The 26,280-nt window shown below is 38.4% G+C and overlaps 1 protein-coding gene across 1 annotated transcript in view; it reads left to right on the top strand.

Annotated features, from left to right (window-relative positions):
* SPTLC2 (serine palmitoyltransferase long chain base subunit 2) overlaps nucleotides 1–26,280 on the top strand; it is a 97,376-nt gene that overhangs the window by 19,776 nt on the left and 51,320 nt on the right. Inside the window, exons 2-8 of the mRNA XM_026519413.4 lie at nucleotides 4,905–5,099; nucleotides 12,639–12,793; nucleotides 14,696–14,844; nucleotides 16,712–16,836; nucleotides 21,517–21,610; nucleotides 24,488–24,593; nucleotides 25,345–25,564. Of these exons, the coding sequence (XP_026375198.1) occupies nucleotides 4,905–5,099; nucleotides 12,639–12,793; nucleotides 14,696–14,844; nucleotides 16,712–16,836; nucleotides 21,517–21,610; nucleotides 24,488–24,593; nucleotides 25,345–25,564 (1,044 nt within the window). The remainder of the gene's footprint in view (nucleotides 1–4,904; nucleotides 5,100–12,638; nucleotides 12,794–14,695; nucleotides 14,845–16,711; nucleotides 16,837–21,516; nucleotides 21,611–24,487; nucleotides 24,594–25,344; nucleotides 25,565–26,280) is intronic.

Consider the following 26,280-nt stretch of genomic DNA (forward strand, 5'->3'; position numbering starts at 1 on the left):
AATATATGAATGAGGGTGGGGGGGAGACAGACATTCAGCCTATAACATTCAGCCCATGATCCCCCTAAAATCATGTTCTTCCTGCATGCAAAATACATTTATTCTGCCCCAACAAACTCAAAAGTGTTAACTCATTCCAGCGTCAACTCTAAAGTCTATATTCCAGAGTCTCATCTAAATATCATCTACATCTGATATGAATGAAACGGGAGATATAGTTCATCCTAAGACAGTTCCTCTCCAGCTGTGAGCTTGTGAAGCCATGTACGTTATGTGCTTCAAAAATACTATGATGGGACACGCAGAGGGTAGACATTCCCATTCCAAAAGAGAAATCAGAAGGAAGAAAGGGGTGATGGGTCCCAACCAAGTCCAAAATTTAGCAAGGCAAATTCCATGAGATCTTAAGGATCAAGATAATCCTCTTTGGTTTGATGCTGTGCCCTCTGGACCCATTGGTTTAAGGATCACTCCCCTCTACCCCCTATGCTTCAGGCTTCCTTTCCGAGGCACTTTTATTGATTCTATCTGAAGTGATGGTCCCCCCCACCTTTGAAACTGAGAAGGGTACCCTGATGATCTCTAAATTGTCTTCGGAATTATTCTTTTCTTGTCTCAAAAATAACACACATTCACAACGAAATAGCTCTGTGGTCCAATCCTGTAGGATCTAAGAATTCTAACAGCTTGTAGGACATGGTTTCAAGCATCAGATGGTTCCACAGGGCTTGTTATGGAATACATAACAGTTTCCTGCTCTCTTCGACTCTTTTTTCCATCTTCTTTTTGGTGTTTTCCTCCACACTGTAAAATGCTTATTTTACTGCTTCTTGACTTTTCACAGTGAACATTATTTATTATTGCCTTATTACTGTTAGAAGATTTGCACTCCTTATCTAGGGAAGGATTCTTGTTGGAAAGACAGCGGCAAGAAGTTTGGTGTGATTAGAAGAATAAATGGGGTGTGGAGACGGTCTTGGTGGCAGGGAGACCAGACGGGAGGTGGAGGGTATCGCAGTGGTTCAGTGAAGGAGGAGGCACTGAGGGTTTTTTAAAATTGAGGAGTAACATACATTCAGGTGAGTGCATAAAGTACATATATCATGCTCCTGACTTTTCACCTGTGTGTGTACTGTGTCTCCAGTACCTCTCTCAAGATGTAGAACATTTCCAGCCTCCTTAAAATTCCCTGTTGCCCCACAAGAAGGTCTTGAACTACAGCACAAAAATTCATTACTGGTTCTATAATGAAGTCCAAAAATGAGGCAGAGCTAAAGATGACTCCAAACTTGGGAGACTGGGTAGACTGGGTGGTGATGCTACCAATCAGGGGGTGATACAGGAGAATAATCTGGTTTTAATTGAGGGAGGAGTTAAGATGGTGAGAGAAGTTCAGCTTCAGACTTGTTGAGTTGGGACGTCCAAGTGAAACTTACAGGTGGCAGGTGGAAATGTAAATTTGGAGTTCTGGGGAAAATTTGGAATTGACCTGTGGACTTGTGCTTACTTACCAGCCTTTACAGTCTGTTTGAGAGCTAGCGAGCAGATGAGAGTTCTCTAGAGAGGCCGTAGGTAGAGACCTGAGGTTAATCATGAGAGGCGTATGTTGCTTTTATTAACTCTGTTTTAGTCCAAATAGTGAATCAAATCAGTGAGAAAATTCAGTTTAAGCATTTTTAAAACAAAATGATAAATGAAAATTCAGTAATATGTACTCTGTTAAAAATGAAAAATCAGATCGTTTCAGAGGGTTATAAATAGGTAGTAGGTGTTCTATCTCTATCCCACTCCCCACTCCAATTTCTGTGTCTCCTTCCAGATGATTTTAGTGTGTGTATATATATATAATGTTGATGGTTTATCTTGATTATACCTTTCCATTATTGCTTTAGTTAAGAGTCTTTTTCCAGCTGTTTAATAAGTATAGTTGACGGCCTACAGGCATGTGAACAAAATGGCTTATTGGTTTGTTCCCCCCCCCCCTTGTAATGTGTTTTATGATGATGTGCTTATGATTTTGATGGGGAAAAAAATTTCTTCCTTGGCCTTTTTTCTTTTGCATTTTCTTGAAAAAAATGTTACTTTTCAAGCAAACATATCTTGATTTTTCGTGGAGTACTTAAAACTTCCCTTGATTAATAATACTAGCACTGTTATACTCTTGTCTGTTTAATGTGAGCAGACTGACAACTGTTTTGTTTTTTTGACTTGGAGGGAGTGATAAGCTAATATTTTTCTTGATTGCCTTGTTGACAGTGTAATTCTGGTTAGAATGAATGAAAGGCCTCTTAAGAGTCCTCTTGCTTGATGAATCCAGAATATGAAATGTTTTGTTTAGTGTGAATTTGACGTAATGTGTATTTTCTTTCATTCAACAAATACTTATTGAGCTCCTATAAGGGTCCGCTTTCTGTAATACTAATAGTAATAAAAGGAAACATTACTGAGTACTTACTATTTGTTAGCACTTAATAAATACTATCCTGACTGCTGGATGTGCGATAATGAGCAGAATAAGCCTGGTGCTTTCCCTTATGGGACATTATACATATATAAGATGGTAATACTGTTTTTTTTCATTTTTTTAAAAAATTCAGTTAGCCAACATATAGTACATTGTTAGTTTCAGATGTGGTAATACTACTCTTTTTATTTGAATCATGTCAGAAATTAAATTTGGCATCAGTAATTGAAGATCAAGTGATTTTTTTTCCTCTGATTTCTAAGATTTTGTCAACTATCAGAAATTTGCTTGTCAGTTGGCCTGTACATTCTCACCGTGAATGATCAGAGTGACCTGTGTTTTGACTGAGGCTGTTTTCCAAAAGTTACTTCATAGTTGAATCTCAGTTCCTTAAAATGCAGTTAATTTAAAGTGACACTGTGATAGAATCACAATATTTAAAAGCAAACTAATGATTTAACTTCCTCCTTCCTAGACAGTCCAGCCAACTGTATGAATATACTTGGTCTTGTTGGTTTGGGTGTGTCTTAGATCGAGGCGGATATCTTTTAAAGAGATCCACCCACAGCATTCCTGACATATAAATCTGTCACACATTTAGACTTAGGAGCTCTGAAAATTACCTGACTTTTTACTAGTATGTTCTATGAGAGAAAACAGTTTCAGAGTCAAGGAGAGTTGGGTACTGGTATTAAATACAGTGTTCTTTTAGGTACAGTTGTTTAAAAAGATGATCAGAATATTATTTTTGTCGTGTTTTAAGTGCTATTGATTTTGCTTTGTCCAGCTTAATAGCTTGTTGATATGCTGTATTATTAATTTTTAAACAATCTCTTCAGTTATTGGCTCACTTCTAGATATTCTGTTCTAAACACATTGCAGCCTTGCTTCTGCATAAAAGTTCAAGTAGTAAACATCGACACAGACTTCCACCCCTTTGAGGAGATTGATGAAGACCTGTATCAGTTTTACACATAGTTTTCAGAAGTTCTTCAGGCCATCAACTTGAAGCACTGCCAACAGAGTCCAAGTATCATGCCTGTCTGAAAGCCTTTCCCTTCTTAAGAACAACTGTTTCTTTTCCAGCTGTTCTGACTTGGAGCATTCAGGTAGTTTTCCCAAAAGAATATTATTGGGATATAATATTCTAAAATATGTTTAACCCTTCGATCAAGTTGCCTGAGAGGCCAAGAAAGAATCTTTGATTCTTTCATAAGAATAGGGTCTTTTCATTAGCACAGTGATCAGTTGAAAATATGTTCCTGGTGAATAGTGAATGCGTGTCCTCACTGCAGTTGGCTGTTTCAAAGTTAAGAATAAAGTTAACACACAAACTTCTGTGATGAGATTTTTCCATAAAACAAGATTTCCATTAAGATTGGTCAAAAAAGAAAAAGCTTTAAGCTCTGAGATAAAAAGTACAGTAGCTTGGTATCTGTATATTAAAATTCAAGTATCCCAAAGGATGAAACCTGGGATAATCTTGAAGTGGAAATGGATACTTAGGTCAGGATGAAGGGGGACAGGATGATTTCATGACAGTTACTGATCACTCTTAACTGTTTTTCCCCTTGTGTTGCATTCCATTTTCTACTTCTGTACAGTGCTGGGCCACTCTTATGTAAGCATTTTACTTTTGTGCGTAACTTATTTGTGTTACTACAACAAAAGCTGTTAATAAACCATGGGTTTCCACGGGGGCCTAGTGCTGGTCATTATTTGGAACACGACGGCTGGTGGCTTTAAGACTACATTAAAAAAAAAAAAAGACCGTGTAGCAGGAAAATATAAATATTTTAGTTTATTCTAGGACTGATTTACTTTGACTCTTTCATTTGTAAGCTAATATACTATTTTTCTTTTTTTTTTTTTTTTAAAGATTTTTATTTATTTTTTCGACAGAGATAGAGACAGCCAGCGAGAGAGGGAACACAGGCAGGGGGAGTGGGAGAGGAAGAAGCAGGCCCACAGCGGAGGAGCCTGATGTGGGGCTCGATCCCACAACGCCGGGATCACGCCCTGAGCCTAAGGCAGACGCTTAACTGCTGTGCCACCCAGGCGCCCCGCTAATATACTATTTTTCAGGATAGGCTTTTTCTTTGTGGATTCATTTTTTTAAATTTGCTTTATTAGAACAAAGGAAATTATACACGCTCCAATCATAGTGTTTTAAGATCTAGTCAAAAAAACAAATAATGACAGAAATGAGTGTTAAACATTGTTCTTAGGCAGTTCCTTCTCTGTTTTTCTTTCTTTGCTGTTTATCTAAAGTATCTATAACTTGTGATATTTCTGTTGAAAAAACTATGTCCTGCTAGATCTTAGTGGATTTTTTTCACTATTAGAGGATTCTGAGATTATGCATATCTGTAAGGAATTAGGTTTTAAGTAGTAATCTTTTTCTTGGGATCGAAATTAATGTTTTTAACCTCTGTTTCAGATCCATCATGTTACACAAAATGGAGGACTTTACAAAAGACCATTTAATGAAGCTTTTGAAGAAACACCAATGCTGGTTGCTGTGCTTACTTATGTGGGATATGGTGTACTTACTCTCTTTGGATACCTTCGAGATTTCTTGAGGCATTGGAGAATTGAAAAGTGTCATCATGCAACAGAAAGAAAAGAACAACAGGTAATTGTTAAGAGTCTTAGACTCTGTAAGTGGAAGCCTTTTATAGCCATCCTGGTATTCTCACTCATTTTTTTCTTTAGGAATTTGGATACATGTGGGGCGCCTGGGTGGCTCAGTCAGTTAAGCATCTGCCTTCGGCTCAGGTCATGATTCTGGGGTCCTGGGATTAAGCCCCACTCGAGCCCCACATGAGCAGGGAGCCTGCTTCTTTCTCTCCCTCTGCTGCTCCCCCTGCTTGTGTGTGTGCACTGTCTCTGTCAAATAAATAAAATCTTAAAAAAAAAAATTGGATACATGTTAAAAATAAAAATATTCCAGATGCATTTAAATGAAAGTATTTCACAAAGAAAGTGAAAAACAAGGTTAAGGCATGGAGAAATCAAAGCATTGAACATATTTCTTATTTTTTAAAGGTTTATTTTTTTATTTGAGAGAGAGTGCATGTGCATGTGTGCTGCAGGGGGAGAGGCAGAGGGAGAGAGAATCTCAAACACAGTCCCTGCTGAGCGCTCAGCAGGTTGCTGGGCTGGGCTCAATCCCAGGACCCTGAGATGGTGACCTGAGCCGAAACCAAGAGTTGGATGCTCAACCGACTGAGCCACCCAGGCGCCCCACGTTTAATATATTTGTAATTTAATCATCACAAGAATCTATTCCTACTTGATGAATGAGAAAGCTCAAATTCACAAGTTAAAAGTAACATTTCCTGAGTTGCTTAGTGTCAGAGCTGGTACGCAGACACGGGTCTGAAATGCCAGAAGCCACGTTCTTTATATTGTGCTGTGTCCCAGGTTGTGGCTCCAGTCTTCTGAGAAGACAAAGAAGTTCTGGAGAACTCAGGATGCGTTTTCTCATAGACATATTGTACACAGATGTTTGGCTCACAGATAGCTCCTTTCCCCAAACAAGCCTGAAAACAGAATGTGGCTGAGCTACTCTGTTCACAGTTTAAAAAAACCAAAAAAACAAGAAAGCAATCTTGTTTTAGTAATTGTAAATAGAGATGGTAATGATTATCGCTGGAGGAAAGGACCTCACTTCACTTTTCTGTGTATGCTCCTTTGTACCGCTAGCGTTCTGTACAGGATTACATAAAATTAGAGTGAAATGCCTGGTTTTCCTAAAAACAAACTTGTTTGTTCTTGATATGTGAAGTATGGAAAGGTTGTCTGCTAGTCCAAGGAATATACTAGATTAAAGAAGGGCTTGAGAAATTAGATTTTTTGGTCATCATACCTCTCATTTTTGTGGGGTATTAGAGGAGAGAGGCAGATGTGGTGGCAGCAAGCTCACCGCTGAGAGAGGAGCCATTAGGTATTGGGAATGGGCGGTGGATCTGTGGGGGGAAGGGCAAGGGAGCATCTATAAACATGGTGAAAGAAAGGAGCAGAACCAGTCAGTATGGGGATTGAAGATTCTGGTCCTGGGAGAACCCAGGATTATCCGGGCTCTCTTCTCTCTCATCTCAGCCATTCTGCACCCTTCCCAGCCCCAGTACCACAAGTTGGTCCTCCTCCTCATTGCCCGGAAATTCCTACAGGTTCATTTCATCAAGAAGCTATTTCTTGAATACCTAATGCAGGCAAAGCCCTGTATTCAGAGCTTGGTCCAGTAGGCCAAACTAGTTTTGATCGCTGAAAACCAAAACAAATTTTTAAATTTTTTGATTCTTCATTTTTTCTACCTTTGTACGTCCCAAGTAAACTTTGTGGCTATAGTGCATCGACAGTATGTTGATTTTGAACATCGTTTAGGTATGGCTTACCTCACTATAAGTTAGAGCTTACTGTATACTTACAGGCTTGTATAGTATTGGGGTTACTTGTTTACAGGCTAGTATCTTCCTGTCAGACTTGAGTTGATGGTGGTTGTGACTGATAGGAGCTAAAGCTTTATTCAATTTATTGAATATTAAATATTCAAATTAGAAAATATTTATAGGGACCTCTCTTAGTGTGGACACACTGTAGAGACCTACTAACTAACAGGTGAAGGTAGGGGTCGGGGATGCTGATTGTGATGGGGAGAGTGGTCCTGGGTGAGGGGGTGGTGTAGGCAAAGGGATGTCTGGGAGAACCTGGAATGTGGGTGTATGAGAGATTGTGTTTTGAATGTCAAAGGAAGAACTTTGGTAGGCAATGAGGAATCTGGGCAATTTTTGAGGAGGGGTGTGCCAGGAGAGTTTGCACAGCTGGTGTTCTATCAAAGTGTGATAAAAAAATGAATGAAACAGTGGAGTTGTGTCCAAATTACTTTGTGAGAGTACAGTATGTTTGGAACTTGTTTCATGTTTGCAGAGGATGAATTGACTCCTGAGTATTGTGGCGGCCTGTGAGTACTTGACGTTTGTTTTTAAGTATTAGAACACATAATTTTATTCTTAAGTAGTTTCTGATTTTATTGGAGAAACATAAACTCTTCAATGTAACAGGTCTTTGCAAAGCCCTGTCCTGGTAAATAGTGTTTGAATTGTATGCAGATGTAGAACAAAAAAATAACTGAGTAGCATCGAGTTAATCCGGAAATAATTCTTGGAGGAAGAAGTAATAGGAATATGTGGGACAGAGGGGGACATTTGCTAATTTGAAGGACTGTGCGAATTTATTCAAATTTATTTCAATAGGATTTTCACAGTAGATAACATTAATAGTTAAACCAGCTGAATTGCCATTTTCTTACAAAAATTCAGCTTTTAGAGGGAAGGAAAATCATTCAGCCTTATGGTAGAGCATGTTTGTTTTCTGATTCTGGTTTAGATGTAGTGAGAGGGATATGCAGATTTTAAGGTGTTACACTGGAAGAGGTTAGGGAAAGTGCTTGCTTGGGATCATAAAATGCAAATATAATGTTGCCACTTCCTCATTTCACCGAGAGAATGGTGTTTATAACCACATCCTTACTTTCTTCCTCATTCCATTATAGAAGAAAGTCCATTTTAACTATCCTGGTTGTTCATATGTTGCTTTGGGTAGAACTGAGTCCCCTGGTCCCATTATAAAGATAAGTTAGGGGCGCCTGGGTGGCTCAGTCGGTTAAGCAGCTGCCTTAAGCTCATGTCTTGGTCCCGGGGTCCTGAAATCAAGTTCTGCATCAGGCTCCCTGCTCATCGGGGAGTCTGCTTCTCTCTCTCCCTCTGCCCCTCCCCCGACTTGTGCTCTCTCTTACATCTCAAACTTTACATGTCCAAAACATCCCCTCCCGATCATCTGGCTATCTTCCCCATCTTTATGGATGACAGTTCTCTTCTGCCGTTGCTTAGGCTGAAAAGCGCAGTGATATCCTTGACTCTTCTTTCTGTCACACACCATGTGTAGCCCATCAGGAAATCCAGATTCAACTACTTATGAACCTGGCCATCATCTCCTCGTGCTTAGCCTCTCACTCATTTGCTGCAGCCACACTGGCCTTTTGCAGTTCCTTGATATACCGGGTACACCACTGTCCCACTGCTGTCGCACTTGCTGTCTGCCTGCCAGGAGTGCTCTTCCTCCAAGTGGTCAAATGGATAGTTCCGTCGCTGCTTGTTCCTTTCTACTCTGGCCACCCTAGCTAAGTTTTAGCATGGCTGTAGCATTTTACAGCCCCCCTTTCTTATGTGATTTTTGTTTCCAATAGCATTTTTCACTGTTTAAGATATTTTATATTTTGTACATTTGTCTCATTTAGTATCTGTCTCTTTCACCAAAATATAAATTCCACAAGGGCAGAGATTATTGTCACCTTTTTGTTTACGACTGTATGCCCAGTGCCTAGAAGAGTGCTTTGCACTTAATAGACATTCAGTAAATGTTTAAGGTAAGAATAATATTGGGAGTGGTGGTAATAACAATGAAAAGTGTTGAGTCTTTGAATTGAATAGTCAGGGGTGTGTGTGTGTGTGTGTGTGTGTGTGTACACATGCACATACAGACAGATGACTCAGTTTTAGATCTAAGAAAACAGCTGTCTTTAATTTTGAAATGTCATTGCGTGCCTTCAGTTTCAGTGGTTGAGAGTTTTGAAGCATCCTGATCTTTACCAGATACTAAGTATCTTAGCACCATCAGACGAAGTAGGTTTTCTTGTGATCAGATGTTAGGCTAAGTAAATTAAGATGCACATTGTTGAGTCAGGCAGCTCAACAAGCTGTGACACATAAACCTTTCAGAAAAAATTGCATGTCATGGAAATGTACGGGCATAGACTTTGGAATGAAAGGGCCTGGATCAGTTCCTGGCTCTCCCTCTGGCCAGTTCCCTAACTGGGAAAGCCATTTTGCCTTTCTGAAGTTGGGAGTAATGTCTTTTTTTAGGAGGGTGCAGGGATATTTAAGAGCAAATGTATATACAATGCAAGATATATCGTAAGTACTCAAGACATACCATAAGTATCATAAGTACTCAAATGGTAAATCTTGTTGCTATTGTTATCATCATCTTTATTATCATATTTGGACATCTGGCATTAAGAGCCAGAATTGCTCTTAACAGCCATGGGCAATCGTTATAATAAAGTCAGCTTCTGAAAGTGGTAGTATTCAGCCTTTTCCACTGTGATCTTAAGGCCTGCATAGGCACTAGAATAGGTGGTACCTATTTATTTTAAATAGTATAGGATGTTTTCTAAAAGACTCAACCTCAACCAATAAAGGATATTTATTGGCTAATTATTGAGTTGACTCCAGACTGCTTTTGGTAAGGTCTTCAGTGATACCAAATTAACAAATCCATGAATTTGAATTTTTCTCTTTGAGGCTACTGATAGAAGTCACTTAGCTGGGAACTTCACACCCCGCAGTCCAGAGTGTAGCCTCAACTAGGTATTGTTTTCTGTTTGTCATGTATATCTGCTAGTATATGGGGTTTGTTCGAAGGTCTTCAGGAAACATGTGCATGAGGAGTACATCAGGTTCAAACAGTGCATGAAGGCTATTCATACTTGATTCTATCTTTGGCACTTACCCCCCAGTTAAGTATTTTTTGTCTGGGCAAGTAGCCCTTTAGAGTGCTTGTTACACTGTATTGTAACTTCATTTGTGTGCCACTCCACTAAGAGATCTTGGGAGTGTAGAGGTTGTGTCTTACTCATTTGTATCCTGCCTGGAAAGGACAGCTCAGTAAATGTTTGTTCAGTGACCGAGCAAACAAGTATTAGGTCGGCCCTGACTAAAGTTATTTCACAGTGATTAAACTGAGGAGGAGGAAGGGGGGTGGGAGGGGATGTGGAGTTGGATCGGGGACAGGGTGGGAAGGGTGAGGGTAGGAGTAGTAGGGGTGGCATAGTTTGCAGAGAGAACTGTCACGTTCTTTAATATATCCAGAGTCTGGCAGAAGTGTTCAGTAAGAGGTATTTGAATGGATGAATGAAGAGATAAGTCCTCGAATATTTAAACTGTATGAGATATTTTTGGAAATAGACACTCATCCTTGTTGCCTAGAACTAGAATCCTGAATAGTGATCCCTTTCCATTCCCGTTCTTCATTGCTAAGCTGCAGGGAGTTTGGGTAGCTGCCTCTCAGCTCTCTCCACCAAACCTTCTAACTGCAGTCAGACTGCTACCCTGGCCCTGAGTCCCTCCCTTCTGCCATTCTGTCCCACCTGCCTTCGGTCTCTAACATCTCTGTGGCAACTTCCCCGTTATTCTGTGCAAGTCTGTTCCCGTATCAGGGACTTAGTTGTTCTCTCATTGTAAGGATGTGCAATGAGCGGTGAGCTCCCTGATGTTGGCAATCTTTGTTACAGAGATTGGAACCCCCCCCCCCTCCCCTCCCAGCCACACACCACGAGGTCACTGGTTCCCCAGAGCTCTGCTTCACTTTAGCCTGCAGCCTTTTTTCTATACTGGGTTTTAGGAAGCTTTCTGGTAGATGGGACCAGAGTTTTAAAGTGTTTTCTGATGTTTATATAACAAAAACAAAAATAGCGCTCTTTGTTGCTAATAAAAATTTGTCTGTGTTGGACTATTTCTCTCAGAGTTAATACCTTTAACATTAATGTGCAATGTTTAGAAAGGTTATAAAGACATGAGATCAAGAAGAGTCAGTACTGTTTACCCTATTTGATGTGAATTGAAGAGGATTGAAGACAACTTTTTTTGTTTTGTTTTTTCCTTTGGGAAATAAATGCATGTGAATAGTAGCCAAGGAAAAGTCCCAAATTAGAATTTGGATGTCTTTGTTCCAGTTTTCATTCACTCAGTATTCTTGTTGGAAGAGGAGACTATCAAAAGGGACATACCAGCTAAGTAGTAAGTTTCCAATTGTGATAGACATTATTTGTGGATATTTTCTCTTAAGGCAATGTAAATGTTAGAACCAACTGTGAAAGAGTTGGTATCAGGTACTGCATATTCCCAAGAGTCCTTTCTGGCTCCGCTCAGCCTGATTTAAGATTTTTATCTCCTGCGAGGCTTATTTAGTAGTTTCTTTAGAGTCCAATGTCATAGAAGGTTGTTAATTACAAAATTTTATGAAGAGTCATCTTTAGCAATGAAAGTCTTACAAAATAAGGCTTAAACTTGAATGTTTCTGATTAGCTTATTTAACATAAGTCCAGATCTCAGGGCTGGAAGTTCAACCGTTTGCTAGATACAGTAAAACTATAGTATAGTTTTCTTTTTGTTTGGTTTAGCCCTTATCTTCAGGAGTTGAGTTGATCTAATGTGGTCTGATGGTGTTCTGAGCAGTGGTCATACCACATGGGACATGACATTATGCATTCATTTTAGCCCCACCCAGTTTATTTTTTTATAGACTTAATTTTTAGTGTTAACTTATTTCGCAGAAGAAGGGAGAGCTTTAAGTGCCTGGTCATGGGAATTCATAAGAATTTTTTTTTTTTTTTTTAAACTCCCATCCAAGGAAAGAAACCTGAGATAGGTGTCTTTCTGTATAAACTACCTTTAAGTGTTTCTTGTTTATCATTTTTCTTTGGCTGTTTTTCACTTTGATCCTTGAAAATATGCAGAGGATGGAATTTTAATTCCAGAATTATTTTTCTTGCTTAAAGCTGAAATTATAGTGTTTTTTTAATGGCATTTCCCTATATATTACTCGGGAGGCAGGAGAGAAGTCCTTTTGAGGTTATTAGCAAGGAAAATCATTTAAATGACAGAAATGTGCAATTAAGTTTTATTTTTATGAGGCCTACTTATTAAGTTAAATTCTTTGGCTTTATATTCAGGCAGTCAGATAGCTATTTACAACCATTTCATATAGGTTAACCATCAGAGCTGAGTGACTTTTACCCGATTAAGAGTTGTTTTACTCTTTTTTTTTTTTTTTTTTAAGTAATCTCTGTGCCCAATATGGGTCTTGAACTCATGATCCTGAGGTCAAGAGTTGCCTGCTCTTACTGATTGTGCCAACCAGGTACCCTGAGAGTTGGTTTAAAGTTGTTTTAAGGTAGAGATCTGATGCCTTTCCGAATGTTTTCCTTATCAGTTAATTCAGTGTGATTGACCTCTCCTTTTCAAACACTCTTGCAACATGGAAAGGGAAGTTGTAAAAATTTTGTAAAGTAATTCAGTTAAATTCATGGTATGTCACCATTTGTTGGCAGGACTTTGTGTCATTGTATCAGGATTTCGAAAACTTCTATACCAGGAACCTGTACATGCGGATTAGAGACAACTGGAATCGGCCGATCTGCAGTGTGCCTGGGGCCAGGGTGGACATCATGGAGAGGCAGTCTCATGATTACAACTGGTCCTTCAAGTGAGTCTCAGTTGGGAAATGATTTCTTGACAGCAAGAAAAAAAGAATTTCTTCACATCACTTTATTGCAAGTTGAGTAACCTGTTAAAACAAGAGTAGAAGCTGAGAGTACAGTACAACATAATTCGTTTCCTTGCATGCTGTTCATTGTTACCCGGATTGTTTTTTTGTTATCTAGATTTTTAAAATGCATTTTCTATTACATTTGATACTGTGTTGGGTTATAACTGAAAACAAAATTCGACTTACTAAAAAGAAAAACAAAGAAAAACTGTTCTTTCTGTGATGCCGCTTACCAGAATCAAGTGTTTGAATTTACTTCTGGATATTTTGATTTCTCAGATGATTCAAGAGTATATGGAATGCTTTTACTTAAATAGACTGAATAGTTTAGAAAACTTTTCATATTCATAAAATTTATTGTTTAGATCACACAGGTATTATTACATGATTGCATTGTTACTATTAAAAAAAAAAGACAAATAATACAGATAAATGAAATGTTCCCCCCCTGACAACTAACTACTATCCCCTCTGCAAACCCACTTCTCCACAAGTTTTCACTCCCCAGAGGTGACCATTGTTACCAGTTTGTTGTGTATGACTGCTCCAGATGTTTTCTGTAGGGTATGTATGCAGTGAATCTGTGGGGTGACATACAGGTAGTTCTTGATTTATAAAAATGGGATCATACTACAGAAGTCATTTTATGTCTTGCTTTTTTACTTGCTAACATATTGGTAATACCCTGTTTCTCTATATTCATAGCAAGTTCATTATTAGTTGTGGGTACTGAATATCCTAAAGTATAACTGTATGTAGTACATCGAGGTTGGGCGGCGTCATCCTTTGTTAAAAACCCCAAAATCTCAAGAGTTCAAACAGCAGTGGTTTATTTCTTTTTTTTTTTTTTTTAAAGATTTTATTTATTTATTTGACAGAGATAGAGACAGCCAGCGAGAGAGGGAACACAAGCAGGGGGAGCGGGAGAGGAAGAAGCAGGCTCATAGCTGAAGAGCCTGATGTGGGGCTCAATCCCATAAGGCCGGGATCACGCCCTGAGCTGAAGGCAGGCGCTTAACCGCTGTGCCACCCAGGCACCCCAGCAGTGGTTTATTTCTTATCCACACTTCATGTCCGCCTGAGGCTGGTGGAGTCTGAAGCGTGTTGTTCTTACTTGTGAGCCCAAGCTGACTGAGCTTCCACACGTGGAATGTGACTGGTCTGTGTGCCTGGGGAAGGGACATGGTAGATAAGTCGTGTAGTGATTTTTTTTTTTTTTTAAAGATTTAATTTTATTTATTTTAGAGAGAGAGTGCAAGGGAGGCGTGGAGGGACGCGGAGAAGGAGAGAATCTCAAGCAGACTCCCTGCTGAGCACAGAGCCCGACTTAGGGCTTGATCCCACTACCCGATCCCACCACCCTGAGGTCATGACCTAAGCCAAAACCAAGAGTCGGATGCTCAACCGACTGAGCCACCCAGGCACCCCATCATGTAGTGACTCTTAAAGGATCTTTATGCATATATTTTTTCATATATGTGTGGAAGTTGCTGAGTCAAAGAGTATGTCTGTCTTTTAAATGGATAAGTACTGCCAAACTGCCCTCCAGAAAAGAGGAATGACTGATACTCTTATCTACAGTATATGAGACTGTGCTGGCCAACACTGGGTATGGTCAGTTTTTAAATCTTTATCATTATTGGTAAGTGAAAATTAGTATTTCGTTTTAACTTTCATTTTCGTAATTGGTAGTGAGTTTGAGCTGCTCGTCACCTTGGCCATATTCTCCTTATTTCCTGTATATTGTGCTTTCTTTTGTATTACCCATATGTTTATTATCACATGGAAGTGTCTGATTTGCTCATGAGTTTCATGAACTTTTATGTTATTGAAATACAGGTACACAGGGAATATAATTAAAGGCGTTATAAACATGGGTTCCTACAACTATCTCGGCTTTGCACGGAATACAGGATCATGTCAAGAAGCAGCTGCCAAAGTCCTAGAGGAGTATGGAGTTGGAGTGTGTAGCACGCGACAGGAAATCGGTAAGCGTAGGCTCTGTTTGGCCAGCTGATGTTCTTAACTGTGCTACTTAGGAGGGAATAATGCTGATAGCTAGAATAGTAAGCATCCAAATGCATAGTTGGCCATATAGTTTCTGATGTAATGGATGATTTTAATGCTTTCAACACATTTTGGGACATTACCTTTTCCATCATATTATAAAATATGTCTAGAAAGGTTCCATAAATAATTGATTCATTTATAACTTTAATGTTGACTTTGTTGGCTTTTATAAATGATAGTGGTTAAAGGTGCCACTTACTAGTACTGACCCAATGGACATATGAGGGTTAATGTGTTTCCATACTGGTAAATGGAGGCTGGTAATAATTCCTATCTTATAGGGCTGTTTGAAGAATTAAATAAGCTAATTCATGTAAAATGCTTGTTTTTTGGTAAACACTCAGTAAATGTTAACTATTTTGATTATTATCGTAGGTCTATAAAATGTAAAGGTGAATAGATTTATATAAAGAGAATTAATTTTTTTTTTTTTTAAAGATTTTGTTTATTTGAGATAGCGCGAGTGCAGAGGGAGAAACAGGCTGATCAGGGAGCCAGATGCAGGGCTTGAACCCAGGACCCCAAGGTCATGACCTGAGCCAAAGGCAGGTGCTTAACCAACTGAGCCACCCAGGTGCCCCTAAAGAGAGTTAATTTTTGTTCATAGGAAGATTCCAAATTCTTCCATTTTGTTCCAGATAATTGATAACTATAGAAATGATAAGGCAACATCCAGGATATTTATTACTGTGAATCACCCCAAAACTTAGTGGATTAAAACAGTAATTCCTCATTATTTCTCCTGGGTCTAAAGATTGGCAAATGTAGCTGGGTCATTTACACTCAGGGTCCTTAATGATGTGGTTAATGAAGCATTGTGCAGTGATGACATATAGTAATCAGACCTTACATCTTTATAGCATTTTATACTTCATAAATTGCTTGAATCTATTCTCTCTTTTGATCCTCACAAAAGTATCATGAGGTAGATAGAGCAAATACTGTTATTGGTATTTAGCAGATAAGAAACTGAAACCCAGAGAGGTTAAATGACTCGCTTAAAGCTTTGAGGACATGTAGCACCTAATTCAGCAGTCTTTTTCTCATCATCTTTTCTGCATTTAGCCAGTATCATTGATCAATCTTGTTCGGTCCTTAAGGATTTGAGTATTGATATAAAATCGCAATACAAAGTGAGGGAGGATGCTTTTTAATTTATCTTTTGCTACATAACAAATCATTCCATAACGTAGTGACTTAAAACAGAAACATTCATTTATTTGCCTATGGTGCTGCAGTTTGGGGAACGCTTGACATTTATCTTGACTCCATGTGGTATGGGTAGGGCATTCTGGCTGATGACAGAGTGTCCAGGATGGCTTCACTTACGTATTTGGTACCTCAGCTGGGTAGGGGGATCAGGTGAGGGCTGACTAAGCCCTGTATTCCCCTTCCATATAGTCTCTTATCCTCCAGAACCTCTCCCTCTCCATGTGGCCTCTCTTTATAGCAGCTAGTTAGACTGTTTTATGTGGCAGCTGACTCCGAAAGTATAAAAGCAGATGTTGCCAGGCCTCTTAAGGCCTAGACTTGGAAGGGGCGTGTGTTAGCAGGAATGGGAGAAATTGTTGGCAACCTTCTTTACAGGAATTCCATCATAGGTGGCGAATCTGAACGTATTCAACTACTGTTTTCTTTACCAGCCATTTCTCTTCATAATACTCTTCCATGGAGCTTAGTCTGCAAAGGTCGTCACATGTAGACTATGATTTCTTTTTATGAAGTAATGAGTGATTCTTAAATTTGGGATTTGGTGGTATTAACTTCATTAACTTCTCCATACAGGAAACCTAGACAAGCATGAAGAGCTAGAAAAGCTTGTGGCAAGTTTCTTGGGAGTAGAAGCTGCTATGGCATATGGCATGGGATTTGCAACAAATTCAATGAACATTCCTGCTCTTGTTGGCAAAGTAAGACTTAGTCTGTCATTTATGAAAACTCTCTTAATTTTCTTTTGTTTTGTAAAGCATTCAGAGCAAGCCCAAGGTTGTCGTAAACTTCAGACTATACATGGTCTGCCCAAAGATATTTCTCTCACAGATTTTTGGATAGGTATATCCCAAGGAGATTTATATCAGTTGAAGCTTTCTTGCTAGAACCCGTGATTCTTTCTCTTCCATTAGATGACTCTTACCTTCTTCATTTCATAGTTTTGAAAGGGATTCTAAGAAATAAAAACCTCGTAAAAGACTAAAGTTTTGAAAGAAGGAATGTTTAGTTTGGATGATTATTTAACAGGTGGTTTTTCTTAAGTAGAAAAATACGAAAATACATAGGTAGCCTAATACTTGTTCTTATCACAGTGCGTGTTGCTCAGAGATATGTGGGCAAAATATCTGTATATATGTAAAATACAAGTAATGATACAGGTTAAAAGTAATAATACAGGTTAATAATAATGAAGATTAAAAGTAGTAGTAGTAATAATAGTAATGAAAGCACGTGTGTATATTTTTTTACCACACTCTAGGTAGAGTTTGTAAGGGCGCAGTTAAGGAGAGAAAAGATAAGAGACTTTGTAAATCACATTTTAGCAGATTGGCACTCACAGCTTGAAAAGGCCCTCAAGGTTTTTATTTTATTTATTTATTTATTTATTTATTTATTTAGAGAGAGCACATGCGCACACATACGTGCACAAATTGGGGGGTGGGGAGGGGCAGAGAGAGAGGAAGACAGAGAATCTCAAACAGACTTTGCACTGAGCACAGAGCCCAACATGGGGCTCAATCCCATGACCCTGAGACCAGACCTGAGCTAAAATCAAGAGTTGGATGCTTAACTGACTGAGCCACTCAGGTGCCCCAAAAAGACATAACAATTTTAAATGTATAGGTACCTAATAATAGAGCTTCAAAGTATATAAAGGAAAAACTGATGAAATTGAAAGGAGAAATAGACAAATACATAATTATTATTAGAGATCTCCATTCCCCTCTCTGAGTAATTGATAGAAGAACTAGGCAGAAATTCAGTAAGGTTATGGAACACTTGAAAAACGTTATCAACCAACTTGACTTAATTGACATTTATGAAATACTTCACCCAACAACAGCAAAACATTTACCAAGATAGACCATTTTCTGGACCATTAAACAAGCCTCAACAAATTTAAAATTTAAATTATTCAAAATATGTTCTCTGAGCATAATGGAATTAAATTAGTAATCAGTAACACAAAGATATCTGGAAAATCCTCAAATATTTGAAAGTTAAGCAACATACTTCCAAATAACCCATAAGCCAAAGAAGAAAGGAAAAATAGAAAATACTTTGAGCTAAATGGAAATGTAGCATATTACAGTATGTGAGATGAAGCTAAAGCAATACTCAGATGGAATATATAGCTTTAAGGGCTTGTATTAAGAAAAAAAAAGTTTTGAATCAGCCATCTACATTAGGACTTCAAAAAAGAAGAGGAAATTAAGCCCAAAGATTTCAAATAGAGGAAGGATAAAATAAAGCTAAATTCAGAAATCAATGAATTAGGAAAAATGAGTGAAACCAAAGGTGGTGGTTTTTGTTTTGTTTTGTTTTAAGATTTTATTTGTTTATTTGAGAGAGAGAGGGAGAGAGCACAGAGGGAGAGGGAGAAGCAGGCTCCCCTCTGAGCAGGGAGCAAGACCCGGGCTCAATCCCAGGACCCTGGGATCATGACCTGAGCCAAAGGCAAACGCTTAACCAACTAAGCCACCCAGGTGCCCCCAAAAGGTGGTTCTTTGAGAAAATGATTAAAATCGATAAATTTCTAGCCAGACTGGTGAGAATAAAAAAGAGAGAAGATACAAATTACCAGTAACAGGAATGAGAAAGGGTACATCACTACACATCCTACAGACATGAAAAGGATAACAAGGAAATATTAAGAAAACTTTATCAACAACTTAGATACAATGGACAGATCCCTTGAAAGACATAAATGTATGGTTCTTTGACGTCACATTGGTTATAATACATTCCTGTCCTGCGTTTGAGTGGTATAAATCTTCAGATTCTTATTTGGAATTTCTCAGAATTTTTCACACTAGAGGGTTAAATGATCTCCTCCTGCTCTTCCCTGTATGTTCAGATACTAATCATGTAGAATTAGAGATCTTGTATACAGACTTGGAAGATACTACCTTAAAGATTTATCTTTCAAATCAGATATTACAATTGAATGTTATTATGTATCATTTAATCATTAAAGGCAGGAACTAATTCAGTTTTAATATTTCTTTGAATCTGATGCTAAATTTCTATGTGAGGTGGTTGATTATTCAGCTTAAAGGGGGGGGGAGGACAGTATATTATAGATTAAGAGCATGTGTTCTGGAAGCAGAGCTTTGTAATGAGTCACTCACTAGTCTTGTGACCTTGGGCAAGATTTGTGACTCCTCTAAAAGGGAGTTTCCTCTTATGTAAAGTGGGGATAATAATAGTACCTGCCTCCTAGATTTTTTTAATGGGGATTAAAAGTAATAATGCCTTTAAAACCCTTAACATAATGCTGGAAACATCTTAAGCACTTAGCTTTTAACTGCTGACATTTAATTTTTATTTTATTTTCGAACTAAGGATATAATAGCCTCATAGTAGATTGATACATAGAAATGGTGAATATGGCTATCTAAAAAGGAAGCAAATAGCAAGTTATATTGCAGATTTTATCAGAAAAAAAAATTAGCTGGAAAGAGAAGAAAATAAATTGTATGGAAGGGAAGGAGGGGTATCCTTTTAAGGTATAGTGGAATGCCAAGAGTGGTAAGTAAAGGGTTTGAAGACTTGCAGAAGAGAAATTCAGTATCTCAATCATTTTATTCCCCGGTTTCTCTCTCTCTCTCTCTCTCTCTCTCTCTCTTTTTTTTCCAAAGATTAATTTAGAGTTACAGAAGAATTGTAAAAGAATACAGAGTTCCTGTATATACCCTTCACTCTGGTTCCTTTTATGTTAATATCTTACATAACAGTGGAATTTATCAAACCCAAGAAATTAACCTTGATACAATACAGTTAACTAAAGTACAGAATTTAGTTTCACCGGGTTTTTCACAGTTACCATTTTCTGTTGAGGATCTGCATGGTATCTTCTCAGGCTCCAGTCTGTGACAGTTCCTGTCTTTCCTTGTCTTTCGTTACCTTGGCTCTTCTGAAGGAAGAGTTGTTGCTTCTCCCCTACTCATTTATATTAGTATAGATTCCTGAATATTTTACTATTTGGGTACAGCACGATTGCCCTTTATTTTGTTGCTCAAGTTGTTCCGGTTTTGGCCATTGGGAGATCTTTTAGGTGGGCTCCTATGCCATTCGAATATGTGCTCCTCTTTTTTCTCCCTAAGGAGCACTTTCTTTGTAGCATGACAAGAGGCTCTGGGTTTGCTCTTTTTTTTTTTTTTTTTTTTTAAACCTAGTTTAGCCTTGGGGTCAACCAGTTGTCCACTGAGCCATGGTTCCTTTTACTGGAGGATGGTATTTAGAAGTCAAGGTCTGTTGTGTTTATGGCCACTTGGGTGTCACTGCTTCTTGTCCCTCAGTGCATAGAGCTAGAAAAATATATGCATGTATACTAACTCATGCATACACAAGTCTGTGCATGTGTATACATTACACATACATTTTAAAACCCATCACCCCACACTGGTACCTCCAACTCTACTCTCCTTTTTAATGTACACATTTTTAACTAGGTAGCTTTTTATCTTAATAATAAAAACTTTACACACAGGAAAAATTGCAGACATCTGCTGTTACAAGTTTCTTAACTATCCCTCTAAGAATATTTTGTTATAAATCAGTGTGTGTATGTGTGTGTGTGTGTGTGTGTGTGTGTGTGTGTGTGTGTATCTTCTTTTATTCTCCTGGGAACATACTGATACTTTCTGCACCTTACTGATACTTTCTGCACCTTACTCTTAAAATCTAATTGGATATTTTGAGGACACTGTTAACAGAAAAACCTGTTTCTGAGTTCAGATCTTACAGGTTGAAGGCCTGAGCTGTGGAAGAGTAAGAACCTGGGATGAAATAAAATCCCTGAGAACTTCAGCCTTTTCTTGTTGCCTTAGGAGAAACTCATGTTTGCATGTTAAAGTAGAGCTTGTTGAGGGATTTTAAAGGCAAAATTGAGGCCTACACTTCATGTCAATGGGGAGAGTATTAGTAAGTGGAATCCTCATTGAATTTGGGGTATTATTAGGAGTGAGAGGAAGAATGCTTTACTCCCTCAACTCCCTTGTCCCCCACTTTTCCCCCACAAATAACAGTACATCATACCAAAACTCATATGGAATGCCATCAAACCAGCAAAACTGAAACCCTATGAAGACTATCTGATATATCAGATTTTAGGTATAAATAAAAGCCTGTTGCTACATATCTGAATATTTAAGTCAGTCACAGGACTGAAGAAATTAAAAGGCTAGAATTTTGTATCTACTTCTAAGTTAATTTTGCAAAACAAAAATATGTGTACTTCTTCTTGAAATTGATAATTTTGCCGTTGTACAAGCTTTCCTTAATAAGAGCATTATTAGTGATTTTAACGTTTTCTAATTTGTGTAACTAAACCTTTCCTCTTAGCTTCTTACCTTTCTGTGCTGGTGGTTTTGCAGGGTTGCCTGATTCTGAGTGATGAACTGAACCACGCATCGCTGGTTTTAGGAGCCAGGCTCTCGGGAGCAACCATTCGAATCTTCAAACACAACAGTGAGTTTGATGTGGAATTCACTGCAGGCTTTAGTGTTGAATATGCTTTGGGTTAATGGCAGTGGTAACATTAGTTACATTAATAATGGAAGATATAAATGAAGCATGTAGCAACATTTAAAATGGCCTTCTGGTCCAGTCTTGTAAAAGTTAGCCTCTTCGTCATTAGAAATAGAGGCTGAAGGAAGCTTTTTAATGCAAAATACAACATTCTCCTTTTATTTAGCTTTCAACTCTTTCATCTTCCTTGTTCACAAGTCACTTCTTCAGTATGCGTTTACTAGATGCCTTTGGTGTATCTTGCCGTCACACCAGGGCTACTGAGATGAATAAAGCAGGGTCTCGTCTTAAGGATCTCTGACTGGTTAATGAAGAGACTATAGAGAAGTCTCTATAGTGGAATACTGCTGATATGGAACAGATACTGGAATACAGATGTGAACAGATAAAGGCACAGAGGAAGACGGCTCTACCAGAACTTTCTCCCCAAGTGGCAGTATCTTGTGTATTATTAAAATAATGATTTACAATAAAAAAGTAACTTTTGTATTTGAAATACTCACGTGTAGGGAGGAAAGATTCCTCAGCTGTACATCTGATACCATTTTTTGCCAAAATGTGTGTACATACAGACAAAGGTCTGGAAGAATAAACACCCAAATGTTAGATCTGTCCTCTGGATGGAAGGCTTATGGATGCTAATAACTTTCTTCCTTCTGTCTTTGTCTTGTCTAAAATGTTTTATAATGAGAATGATACAAACAGTATTTTGTTTTATGAAGTACATGGCATTATTAAACACAATTGTGTAACCTGTTTTCTTGCAACACATCGTGAACTTTGTTTGACAGTCCGTGTGACTCTGCTCCCCTAATGCCAGGGTGGCAGGCAGTGTCTGGAGTTGCCCTCATTCAGTCCATCCCGCAGTTTGGACATCGAGGTTGTTTCTAAATTTTTCTACTAGAAATGGTACTACCTACTCACATTTTTGCTGAGTGGTCTGATTAATGCCTTAGGATAAATTCCTAGCAGTCTTAGGATGCCTGGTTAAAAGGTTATAAATTTTAGACTTTTCTAAATTGCCTCCAAGTATGGTACAAATTTTTACTCAACAGCATGACGGTGACTGTACTCACAGGCCGATATAGGACATTATGAATCACTTAAAATATTTTCTAATCGAGTAAGTCAATAACATGTTAATTTGTATTTCTTTGATTATTAGATGTTAAGCAATTTTTTATACAGTTAATTGTGTTTGTATTTCTTTGTGAGTTGGCCATTTTCAAACTGTTTCTGTTTTTCACTGAGTATATGAGCCCTTTAATTATTTTTTCATGTGTGTTGCAATATTTTTTATTTCATTTTTAACTTTGTAGTGTCTTGCTGGTAGATTTATTAAAATGTTGATGTTGGCACATTTATTGTCTTACGAGTTTTAGATTTTGCATAATGTCTTCCCTGTTTTAAGATCATAAAGTTGTTCTCTTATGTTTTCTTTTCGTGGTCTTGTGGTATATTTTTTATTTAAATCTTAAATTTGCATGGAATTTAGGGAGCATAATATGAGAGAGATAATTGAATTTTTCCCCCTAAATAGGTGATATAGTCAAGCATTCTACTATAGGTACTTCCTTTCATCTAAAATTTTGAGTCAATGTTTTTCTCTTCCTTTCTGTGTATAAACAGAGGAAACTAAAACAATGAGTGCATTTTTATTTGTCTCCTGCTGGTTGCCACACACTGGTCTCTGCAGCAGAGATAGCAGCTTCACAACAGACATACTTCTGTGGTAGCATCCCCTCTCTGGGTTAGGTAGCAGATTGTTTTGTTATAAATAACTGAAGGTATAAATACAGTCATAACCTTTGGCCATCTTATTTGTGGTATGTATTTTTATTACCTTACTTCTCTTTTCTAACTAAAGTCCTTTCATGGAAAAAGCAAAATCCTGTAACTTTGTAACCCTCTCCTTCAGTCCTGGGCAATAAAGAATGTAAAATCACATTTTATGATGGGGTGCCTCCCATCCCTGTTAAATATTCCCCAGACTTAATATTGCATAGATTTGGGGGGGAAGGGTCCTTAAGGCTATTATTTCAGGGCAGATATTTTAAGTATGAAGTCTGTTGTAGTGGTAACAGTGGTCTTCACAGCATTTATCTTTAACACGAAAATTAGGACCCTCATTAGTGGTAGTACCAGCCAAGTTGTTTCTGGGCCTGGTAATCATCCTTCAGGACCAAGAGAGCTGATCAAGTCAAACATGGAACAGTCTCAACTGATTGCCAGCCTTTCTTACCACGTAGTCTCATGCATGCCCAGACTGGTGTATTTTGAGCCCACTATGGAGATAAAGCTATGTAACAAGTGTTTATTGAGTGTATCCTAGGTGAAAGGAAACGGGGCATGCAGTTTGAATTTTCCCCCGTATTTGCTTTTTAGGTGTATGTGTTTGTTTGTTTGCACTCTCTTCCTCAGCTGTCTTTATGCATGTATTTCTGAATGAGTCACTAGGATTAAAGATACAGTTGATTCTACAAATAGGAAAAAAAAAGCTAACTGAATGGCCAGGTATTTAACACGAACCATCAATCATTTCACAGGCATGCTACCCAGCAGAACCGCCTATGCCACAGTCACTTAGTGGAGTTTCTGTGGTTTTGAACATTCATTACATTTTAGATGAGATTGTCATTCAGGCTAGCAGTAGCTCACCCATTTTGCCTTATCTTTTTCTGCTCAGTTCCGATTATGTTAATGTCCTTTGCGATCTGAGACACACTTCCTGAATAAGAAATGTGTATTTGCATTTCTGAAATAAAGTTCAGAAAGAGGAAGGTACTTTGTGCTGAAATTCTTTTTTGTGTGCTACAGATATGCAAAGCCTAGAGAAGCTGTTGAAAGATGCCATTGTTTATGGGCAGCCTCGGACACGGAGGCCCTGGAAGAAAATTCTAATCCTTGTGGAAGGAATATATAGGTAATCCTGCTTTCTTATTCTTAGGTTTCTGATTTGGCTCCATGAAGTTATAGAACTTTTAAGCAGAAGGGAACGGTAATCTGGACCCCCCGGACACTAAGGAGGCAGTCAGGGTTTATGACTTGGTAAAATACCTGGAGGCAGAGTTAGCTGCTTCTAGCACAGAAGTCCTTTTGTCTGGCTTTTCTTTATTCTTCCCATCATGCTGATGATCTTCAAATCCCCTTTCTTTTTGCATCCTTTATTTTTCTACTATTTGTAGAGGGAATGTATATGTAGGGGCAAGAATGGGAATATGTTTTCTGATGTGTCAAAACAAATTCTACATCATTTCATTTTAAGGAAGATTTTATTCTGGTTTATTTGCAGCCCTTGCACTTACTTTCTTACCTCCTATCCTTTTTATTCTTTTATTCTGCTATTTTAATTTCACCTGCAATGCAATGCAGAATCTAATGTTGCCTGTAATTGCAAGTATTAGAAGAATCTGCTGTGACCTGTATCCATCTGTGGTGAATGAAGATCAATTCTGTTCTGGTGCTGGTTTGAAAAGATCCAATTTCCTTTCCCCTAGACATCTACCTAGCCATGGCATCATCTAACTTTGCCAGTTTAAGATCACAGGCAGAGTTGTCAGACCATTTAAAAAAGCAATAAACTTAGAAAAATTAATAGTACTAGTAAGGTGGCCACCTCCTCATTTTGAGAGTGAAAAAGTCTCAGTGTGTGTATTTTTTATCCATTTTGCCAGCATGGAGGGATCTATTGTTCGCCTTCCTGAAGTGATTGCCCTTAAGAAGAAATACAAGGCATACTTGTATCTAGATGAAGCCCACAGCATTGGGGCTCTGGGCCCTACAGGTCGAGGTGTGGTAGATTACTTTGGCCTGGATCCTGAGGATGTGGACGTTATGATGGGAACATTCACAAAGAGCTTTGGTGCTTCTGGAGGATACATTGGAGGCAAGAAGGTAAATGGGCCATGTGAATTGAACAATTAAGGGTAAAGGTTGTTCTGGCTACCACACTTGTTAACTTACGTGTAGCATGTAAGCGTTTGAACTGGGACGTGGAGATCCTGAATTGGTGTGTGGCCTAGGCTCACAGTGCCAGCGGGCTTCACACTCCAGCTGCTCAGTGAGTGATTCTGATGAACCAAAGGCTGGTTCTGTTCATTGTTTGTTGTTTTCTTATTTGAGCTTCGTTCTAAACTACATGCTGCTCTGACATACAGAGCACCCTCTTGTGTGAAAGGACGCACAGTGGTGCTGCCTGTTTGCCACAGTTTTCTTCTGGGTTTGAGTTGTACCCACAGTTTCGCAAAAGTAGTGAGTTTCTAGTGAGAGCCAGTGGGAATAGAAGACCAGTTTCCCTGCCCTTGGCCTCAGATGCATCTTGGGTGATCATAAAGACAGGAAGAAAAAGATAATTTTGCCTGCTCTGGTTTACCATAAGGCGTTGTATTTTTCAATTTAAAAATTGTGTAATGAACTCTGAGGCATTTGAGAATCAATGACGTGTGGTGGAGTGGTTGAACCATGAGACAGAGGCCTAGGTTTGAGTATTTCCCTAATGCTGTGAGCCCCGGGGCAAAGCATTTAACCTTCTGATTTCCTTATCAGTAAAATAGAGAGAATATGCCTAGCTTACAAGATTGTAGTTGAGGGTTGAAAAAATAGTATATGTC

The sequence above is a fragment of the Ursus arctos genome, unplaced genomic scaffold (assembly GCF_023065955.2).
Source record: "Ursus arctos isolate Adak ecotype North America unplaced genomic scaffold, UrsArc2.0 scaffold_25, whole genome shotgun sequence".
In the NCBI taxonomy this organism is placed as follows: domain Eukaryota; kingdom Metazoa; phylum Chordata; class Mammalia; order Carnivora; family Ursidae; genus Ursus; species Ursus arctos.